At 35.0% G+C, this 9,727-nt stretch overlaps 1 protein-coding gene across 2 annotated transcripts; it reads right to left on the bottom strand.

The window, feature by feature from the left end:
- Nucleotides 1-1,181: 1,181 nt before the first annotated feature.
- On the bottom strand, nt 1,182-7,413 carry atp6v0d1 (ATPase H+ transporting V0 subunit d1). 2 transcript variants are annotated; one of them, XM_046840914.1, is made up of 8 exons: nt 7,170-7,413; nt 4,676-4,847; nt 4,226-4,404; nt 4,022-4,101; nt 3,833-3,910; nt 3,169-3,345; nt 2,640-2,717; nt 1,182-2,395 (listed from the first exon to the last, which is right to left on the bottom strand). In XM_046840914.1, the coding sequence occupies exons 1-8, from the start codon at nt 7,294-7,296 to the stop codon at nt 2,234-2,236; spliced, it is 1,053 nt and encodes a 350-aa protein (XP_046696870.1). In that variant the 5' UTR covers nt 7,297-7,413; the 3' UTR covers nt 1,182-2,233. The 2 variants fall into 2 exon arrangements, with proteins under 2 accessions (XP_046696870.1, XP_046696869.1); XM_046840913.1 differs by lacking the exon at nt 7,170-7,413 and adding an exon at nt 5,083-5,187 and having other exon boundaries at nt 4,676-4,872.
- Nucleotides 7,414-9,727: the final 2,314 nt, after the last annotated feature.

The following is a 9,727-nucleotide window of genomic DNA, read 5'->3' as shown; positions in this document are numbered from 1 at the left end:
TTGTGAGAACCAGGCATTTAATACATCACTAGCTGTTTATATACTGTTTTAACAAAAAAAAACATTTGAATGCTTGCTGATTCTGTCACGCACAAGAGTGTGGTTCATTGCTCATCTTTGTAATGTTTTCTAATATGGCAATAAGGCCTCAGTCAGGCTTCATGCCTATTGTTTTTCCATATCATTGCAATAAAATTACATCTTATATATTGATCATCAAATATAAATATCTATCCAATAAAGACAGAATTATTTGTTATAAGTATTCTGCTATAAGATATTGCACTGTAATTGAACTGGCGCATTGCCAAGATTTTCAATTTATCATTGCTTATCATGTCAGTCATAAATGTCAAATGCAGAGGTAAAAGAAATACTTTTGAGGAATGTCAGGTGTGTGTGTGTGTGTGTGTGTGTGTGTTGGTGTTGTGTGCATAAGAGGTGAATGAACGTAGGATAACCCTGAGATTGCAATGTTTTCCCAGCAGATCATTTATTACTGGCTGACATCATTTGGTGTTGGTACTTTGTCTGCCCTCAAATAACTTATAAACCCAGAGTACTGATAGGCTTTCTTTGAAACCATAATACTTAACTGTTTAAGTGATGGGTGTCAAGACTCAGAACTTCCTAGTTAACAGAATTAATTTGGTGTTTAGAAAACAGAAAAAAGAAATGACATCCAATATTTTCCCAATTTGAAAATATTTAAAATATCAGTTCAGCACAAATCATACATTTATTAGCATTTATGGACTGCAGCCATGTGACTATATTAATTTGCATTCCACTGTGCATGAATGACATTATACTGAAAATCTCTAATGATCTGTCTAGATCTTTTGTCTCATTGCTTAAGTCTCTGTGGCTACAGATTTTGGAAGAAATTTCTGCAAAATATGTAAGAAAGTGAAAAAGAATGTAAAACAGTAGTAGTTTCATTCTACAAGTGTATATTTGCAGCTGTATCTACAAATCTGCAACACAAAATATTACTGGATCATTTGCACCACCTTCTGGAGGCTCGGAGCTGTTTGAAAGAATTAGTCTGTGAAACTGCTTAGTTATAGAAGCTGAAAACATTTTTCCTACTCTATTATAAAAATGCTATAATGTGGTTGGCCAATTAAAAACTATCAATATCCTACATGCATTTAATAATCAAATTCACTGACACAGACTTGGACACAGATTCCATATAATTCTCTGAAACACAAAACACAAGCAAGATTACAGAAATACAATATATTTTTACAGCACAGGATACCTGAATGTAAGGTCATATGTTTAAATCATATTCTTATATAGGTTTGACCTTTCACATTTGGCTCTCCTTGATAAAATCTGAGATACACCATAAGTTAATCAACAGTAATTTCCAAAAAGAAAAAAAGAGCACATTTCACATTAGCATCAACACAGAGTAATGCATTCATACACAAGAAAAGAAAAAAAAACACGTCCACTTGTTTCGAATATAAAATGTCATGTTATTATTATAATTTTTTTTTTTTACACCTATGCTTTCTTAATACTCATTACAACTGGATACAGGTAAACCCATGTAAATGATTGATGGAATTTTCTTCAGAAACTGAAAGTGACATGTCCACACAGCAAGGTTTTACCTGGAAACATTTCAAAATTCTTAATAGTTTGTTCTATGCAGCTACGGATGTACAGACGTTAAAATAATGGAATGTTTGATTCAATCAATCAAGTAGACCTTAATGTTCAACTACACATCTGTTGCTTTATCAAAATTGACTTCCAATGAATTTTTCTTCTCTCTGTCCTAACGCCTTTCAGTATAATAATGAATACAAGTGAAGATTACCAGTGGATCTGTGATAAAAAAAAAAAGGACAATCAGTTCTGGATAACTGAGGGACCAGAATCTCAGAGAGAAGCTGTTACTCTGATCGGACACTATAGACATTAGACATGGCAGCTGCAACAAAATTGGTGTTTCACTTGATGCAGTTTTACTCCCTAGGTACCATAATGAAGTGTTAAAAACTTTAACTGAACCAAGAGCCACCAAAGATAATTCCCTTCTAGACAGAATGTAAATGTGTTAAATCTTAACCAGATAAAGCTCTTGCCTGAAAGCTGGACTTCTAGACAAACATACATCATTAGATATTTTAGAAATGATCAAAATATACAGCACTTATAAATAACAGGGTGTGAATGACAATATCAAGACAAGAGGTACAGAGAGGGTCTAACATTAGAAAATGGGGATATAGTTGTCTATCTTAGCACGGTGCCTCTGTGCAATACACTCTGCAATCCACACAATGTTACGGCATTCCTGCTCCTTCAGCTTTACATAAGCGTAGAACACGCTGAAGTGGAACTGGTTAAGGAAGGCCAGTTTGTTCAGCTTCACCTGTACAAATGACAGACATGCAGGCTTTGTTAATAAAGAGAAAGACAAAAACCTGCTGCTTGCACTTCCAGGGTGATTTCAAATGATTTATTAAGTGGGTTATTTTCGTTCTGCGACAGTGTAGATAATAATTACTAAGATCACTTGTGTTGCATAACCCAATGCCAGAAGCGAATACTGTGGTCCTTTTGGTCCTCTCTAACTTCACTAAGCTCATTGTCTCCTCTCTCATGATCATGCTCACCTCGTGCTCAAAGAAGCGGTCCTCCAGTGTTTTATCTCCTGGGTTACTTCCAGCACCCTCAAACAGAAGCTTGTATTCCTGGGGGAAAAAAAAAATGAAAACACAGAAATGATGCGGTTGTCATAATGTGGCCATGTCTCCTATTTCTTGAAACACATCAAAGTATTCCCTGCAGCATTCTAAAAGGAAAAACAATTTTAAAAAGTCCAAGTGTCTGGGAAGTTGAAGTATAGATTTATTGCTCAAAATGAATCGGATCAGGAAATGGTATTAAAAAGGCATTCAGGACCTTAATGTAATCTGGTGAAGGCACATTTCATTCAATATTTAATTCAAATTAGTTAATAATTATTAAATATCTCGGTTTTGGTTTTCTATATTCCACAAAAAGGACTGAGAGATGAAGCCAAACAAACAAAAGCAAAGCATTTATTACTCAAATGACAAGCATTTGAATTAATCAAACCAGCAACAGACTACTCTATATATATATATAGTACATTTGCACTGGTGTTGTGTGAGAACTTACAGGGTAGTAGTCAGCAACAGCTTTGACCTGCTCATAGTCGTCAGCCCGTGCCAGCTGTGCAAGGCCTTCAGGGTAAAGCTTACCACAGTGAGGAAAGAGTTTAGCCCGGTCCTCTTTAGACAACTCAGTCCCAAATGAGTTGATGGTGATTATAAAGGCTCTCCGATCTGCTTCAAACTGAACAGGAAAAACTCACTTATATATGAAAGGCATCATCAATATCATTCTAGAAGATCAGAGATAAAATGGATTAATGGAATTAAATTACATTTTTGTTTTTTATGTATGTATTTAGAAAAACCCAGTAAAAGGATGTGGAATATCTGTAATACATGTTAATTCCTGTTAATGCGTGCAGCTATCTAATTTCTTCACCATAAAAAAAATTTGGGGGGTTTTATTTGGGGTTTTTTTTTATGCAGCTGGTGCTGTTACAGAGAAACCAATACTCTCTATCCAGAGATACTTTAGCTCTGGCACTGAAGACCTCTTCTAAAAATGTTAAAAATCAACAATGCCACATTGTTGATAACTAAAGTAATGAAAACCTATTAGAACAAATGCATGTAGATTTGCCTTGCAGCTGGCACAAGAATAAAACAGAAAATGAATCAAAACAGCTTTTGACAGGTTTTAACATGCACTGTAGCAAAGGCTTACTCACTTCCAAAATAGGGCACATTGTGTCTGCTGTGGTTCCCCCTAAATTAGTGCAGAACTTATAAAAGGCCTCAAGATAAGCCTGGGGGGGGGAGACAAAACATTTTATTTCAGTGTAAGACTCCTTCTCTTCATTTCAGGTTTACTAATCAAGTTTAAAGATTCTCATGGAAAAGTGAGCTCTGGTTGACACCTTGTAGAGGGTGTTACGGATAATCTCTATGTTCATCTCATCGAGATCCTGCTCGGAGATGCAATCCTGAAAGAAAGCAGCTGAAACAAGACAGATGAGAAGATTATTTTAAAGAAGTAATTATTTTACTATAAATGTTGAGGGAATCAGCACTTAAAAATCTTACAATAGCCACATGGCCAACCTATCAAATTAATTTCTCACCCAATGGTGTATCAACTAGGATGGCGTTGTAGAGCTCAGCAGGGGTCTGAGCAATGTTGACAGCCTCCATCTGCTCAAAGCTGCCCAGCGGGTGGCATTTAGGCACCAGCTCTGAGATAGCCCTCTGGTGCAGCGTGCCCGTGATCAGGAGGATGACATTATCAATCATGTAGCTGTAGCTGCAATAACAAGAGCATGACACAGCTTTTACCAGAGTTTGCAAAAACATTAGAGTTCTTCTAGTAGCTGACTAGCAATAGTAAACATAACAGGAGAAAATTATGGAAATTAGTGAAGGTGATTTCCCAGCATTAAAATTGAAATTACTTCTGTTGATTATGGTCACACACATTCTGCTGAAATATTATTCCAGCTGACCTAATTAAATGATATGCTTACATGTAAAACGTACTCAGATAAATACAAAAATCAACAATGTGAAATATTTACGTGATGAAATCCATGAAGCTGGCTAAAGGCTCATATGACTGGTTCCTCATGTGGCGGAACTCGACCACCATCTTCTCCTTCAGCTTGTCATCGATGACTGATACTGTGAGGGGAGAAGCTTCATTGGCCAGAAAGCTTCCGTAATCTGTGCTCTGCAGGTGAAGCTTCAGATCTGAGGAAATGACAGTAACCGCAAACTGAAGCAAAACAAAATAAATTCTTTTCAGATCAATTTTCGAACAATTAGTTTTTTTGTATCAGTTATGTCACTGGAGCATTTTAAGTAGCTATGTTTATGTTGGTTAGTGCCAGGTGCTGCTACCGATTAACTGCTCATTTTTTTTTTATGTTTCAATTGTTATTGCATGAAAATGATGTCTGTAGAGAACAGTGCAAATGTGGCTGACCTGAACTTCCTGGAATGTATCTTTTAGCATGGTCAAATGGTCAAATGAGTGCACGGTGCTGCAAACTGCACTGTGATTCACAAGCAACATGTCTAAAATGGGAACAAGGGGAGAGGAACAGAAAAGTACGTGTCTTATGCCCCTATTCCTACCTATCATTAAAATGAATCCTCGCTGAGCGGATTATAAGTGGACGGCACAGAGTGTGATCTGATCGCACATGTGGAATGCATAAGGCCAAGTCATGTGTGTGGTGTAAATGAGAATGCATCTTGATGCAGCCGAGGCAGCCACAAAAAAAATTTATAATAATAAAAATAATAATAAAACCTCTGCAACATTGCCAGACATTACTAAAATACATTATGTTTAGACATCATGTTAAAATGAAGGCAGGGCCTTCTCTCCAAAGCCACAAATATTAAAGCACACACATATATATATATATATATATATATATATATATATATATATATATATATATATATATATATATATATATATATATATATAAGCTTCTTTCATTGTCTCATCTGCAGAAGGCGGCCAACATCATGAATTTATATATATATATATAAAAAAAAAAAAAAAGCAGTCACAGGAGATGCATTCATGATGCCATGTATATAAAGAATGTGTCTCAAATGTCCACTTGTAATTAAATCACCTGAGACGGATGTTAATCCAATGTGTGAACAGGAACAGCTACATGCAATAGGATCTCGGTATACTTCTTTCTGGTCCACACTCACAAAGCTTTGTGTGGGCACAATTCAAAGCATCTTGTTTTCGTTTTTTTAATGACCAGGATCACTGAAGATGCTCTACACGCTCAGAATGCCTGCTTTCCTGCACACTATTAAAGACACTGTTTAAATGTCATCCAGAAGGTCCTTTTATATATATATATATATATATATATATATATATATATATATATATATATATATATATATAAAAACACAACCTGCAGTCTGCCATTTCTATTGAAAGATCTCAAATCGTTTCATGTCATTTGTTCCTACACTGCATTTACGCCACACAGTATATCCTAAACATCAATATCCTTGCAGTGGTAAAATCTGTTTGCACGTTAAAAGAGAAGATTCAGACAATTTGCAACTTTTCCAAGATTGTGACAGAACCGTTTCCAGTTCCGCAAACTAAGAAGCTGAAAAAAATAAATCCATGTGACTCAGAGAAAATCAGATATGGTGAAACATAAAAACTATTTGTAACGTAGTGTCATGGATAAAACATTTTTACACGTGTTTAACTAAAGAAAAAATTGGAACTATCTAAGTTGTTACAGATATTAAGACCTATTTAATACTCATACTGTCTATATTGTCTCACATTGTCTGTATTGTCTTGCCTTGTATAGTCCAAGCTGAATGTATAGTTTTTATTTATGTCTGTACTTTGAGAGTAACTAACAGCTAGAACCAAATTCCTTGTGTGTGTCAACACACTTGGCCAATAAACCTGGTTCTGATTGTGATATAAATGAGTTATAGTGAGAATTTGCTGTGTAAGCTGCATCATTCAGCATACCTACTGTACATCACATGACCAGCTAGTAACGCTTTAAATGGCTGTTTTTCCGCCAGACCAACACAAGTCAAAAGGGACATACTAAAATGAATTGTTTTATACGTTGATTTGTGTGTGAATAGCTGTCAAAATACATACTCGTCCTTAACATGTATAAAAAGGGCCGTGTATGTGAAATAAACGCGCTAGCATACCGGTCAGCTGACTCTCAGACCTAGCTAACTGGCTAACAACGCTGTGGTGATGGATGCAGAAATTCTTTTTTTGTTTGTTGTTTTTGTTTCCGTTTTTAATATTAATGAAACACCAAAATATTTTACATCAAAAGCCTAATGCATTTGAGAGCAATTATATATTAATTTCTTACTAAGTGTTTTATGCTAGCTCATCACACGGCTGTGTAGCTAGCTAGCGACATACCGTATTCTAAGCGTCTGAAGTACTGCACTAAAAATAGACTTTTAATGAAAAAAACTGTCACTGGTTTGTATAAAAGACGGAAATCACAAATAATTATGAATATTCAGGCTCACCTTCAAGTGTTTCACACTGTACCAGGTTCAGGTAATCGCTCTGAGCGAGGATTCCAGCCTTAAAACCTCTCACAAGGCCTTCCAAATAACCATTATCCACGTTAAAATATAACTCCGAAAAAGGCATGATGGTTATTTTTTTATTATTTGTCTAATAAACGGTAAATGCTGTTGGAAGAAGAGAGTGTGTCTGTGTCTGAGCCTACAGGCCGAACTGCAGCGGAACTGAGCTGCTCATGTGACCGATCACGTGATCCAGATGTCTGCGTCCTAGTCACTGTCATCAACTCCCAAAGAGATTCACTGTAATGCACAGATGACATTTGCTAATGCAATATATGAGAAACTGCATTAGCAAAGATCTCCATTTCTAATATACCATAACATATATTCTTTTATGGTAAAGTTGCATAAAATGTAATATAAAAAATATAAATGTATTTGACTGTTTAATGTACAAAATGTAGGCAACTGTCTGCTATTTTGAAATAATATAATATTTGTCTTTACTTTTCATGCAAATTCAAATCAATCAAGTTTAATTGTTAGGCTTATATAGAAAAAAGTTTGGGCATCCCTGGCATAGACTAACGTGAGGATGGGAGAAAATAGAAAAATATACAGTTACGCATTATATATACACTTATCAACCACTTTAATAGGAAAACAGATTGATTTATGCACATACCTAATTTGCGAATCGTCTTTAAGCCAATGCATTAAGCACCCTAATCATTGTCATAAACTCCCAAAGATATTAAATATAATGCATAGAGCACAGATGCGCAAACAAGAGGCCGGGGCTAAAGCTGGCCCGTGGTGACCTTTGATTTGACCCACCATGCAATATATGACATGGAAAAAACAAACATCATTTCTAATGTAACATTTAACATGTTATATTCTGAAGCTACAAAAATATAGAATAAATATAAAGAACATAAATTAATTAAACTTTTTCTGTAATTTTATGAACATGCGTACTTCACGATGCAGGTACAGCCTGCTTCGTCACACTCTACAAAGAGCTAATTATGGAGAGATCAAGGTAGTGGTAAACAAACCAAAGGAAATTGTGCAACATCATGCAACATCAAATCAATCATGTCTGATTTTTAACCCTATATAGGAAAATAATTGGGCCTTTTGGAATAGACTAATGTGAGTATGGGCTAAAACAAAAACAATTCGATTCATGTCATGTTGTATATACACTCAATGACCAGGTCAAGACATTAAAGCATCTTAGTCACTGTAACAAACTACCAAAAAGATCAAATATAATGTGAAGACAAGAGATGCCCAAGCAAGGGCATGGGGGCAAAGTCAGCCCATGGTGACCCTTGATTTGGCCCACCATGCAAAACTGTATATAGGAGAATGGAAAAAAGAAGACAAAATGCCCCCAAAATTGGTCTGACAAATGCCATAAATGTAAATGTGAAATGTAAATACGTACTTTAAGTTGCAGCATGCTTTGTAAAACTCAACAAACTAGGGCTGCAACTATCAATTATTTTAGTAATCGAATATTTATCGAGTAATCAGACAAAAATTACTTTTCTTTATTAAAAAGCAATACTAAATATACAAGAGAGAAATAAAACAGGTCTCTTAAAATTAGCAAGTAATTTGTTTCATGTTTAGAAAAATATAAATTTTATTGCATACAAGAATATCTGTGAAAATTTAACATAAAATACATAAAACACATAAAAAAGTAATAAATAAAATTATAAAAATCAATTTCAAATTACTTAAAAAAAAAAAAATAAGTCCAATGCACTGCACTGTGTTTTTGTATTAGTTTGAAATAATCTGAAACTTTAGAAACTTTCTGGGGTTTTTTTTGGCCTGAATCTTCTCCTTGCTCCTCAATGTTTTCTAGATGTTCCTCCATTTTTATTCTGCAGTGTCTTCAGTGTTTACCTTTCCAGAGCGCTGCAGAGTTAAGTATGTGGTGCATCAGTAATAATGGTCCATGTGGAAGCACAGTGCTTCTTGTGTAGTTAAATGGACTAAACAAAGCATCAAGGCTAATAAATGACTTTAATGATTCAACAAACAGCTAATTATGGTGAGATTGAGGCAGTGACACACAGACAAGAGAAAATTGTCTGCTGCTTTTGAAAGAATATAATATTTGTCACCGTAATGAAACCAAAAATTCTTCAGCTTTGAAAGTAATCTAAAAAATGCACACTGTGTGTAAACAGCATCCTTTACTTCCTTACTGATGTATAGAATGAAAACACTGAGTTGATAAAAAAAAGCCATAAGCAATCTTGACCTAAATGTACACTACGACTATATAAGTGCTCTACGTGACTTTCCACATAAAAAAAATAAATAAATAAATCGGAACCACAATAAACAGGAAATGAGATAAAACTACCTTAATTTGTTCCCACTTAAAGTCTACTAGAGTCAACTAATACGAACAGTTAATGGCTGAAGTACACCTTAGGATAGTAGCCTTCCTTCTGTTTTATAGGAAATAAGATCCAGTAAATTGTTCCAGGAAAATGGATTGAAACTGAAATATGTTCAATTTAACA

This window comes from Silurus meridionalis, chromosome 26 (assembly GCF_014805685.1).
Source record: "Silurus meridionalis isolate SWU-2019-XX chromosome 26, ASM1480568v1, whole genome shotgun sequence".
Classification (NCBI taxonomy): domain Eukaryota; kingdom Metazoa; phylum Chordata; class Actinopteri; order Siluriformes; family Siluridae; genus Silurus; species Silurus meridionalis.
Note: the sequence above shows the minus strand (reverse complement) of the source record. Positions and strands in the feature narration are given on the sequence as shown.

Bases quoted from the DNA above. Each gene is read 5' to 3' on its own strand.
- atp6v0d1 (XM_046840914.1), bottom strand. From the start codon at position 7,296: ATGCCTTTTTCGGAGTTATATTTTAACGTGGATAATGGTTATTTGGAA. The intron at 3,911-4,021 runs GTGTCAACCAGA...TCCCCCCCCCAG, and splicing joins TCCGTAACACCCTCTACAAG to GCTTATCTTGAGGCCTTTTA. The intron at 3,346-3,832 runs GTGAGTAAGCCT...TTTCCTGTTCAG, and splicing joins CAATGTGCCCTATTTTGGAA to TTTGAAGCAGATCGGAGAGC.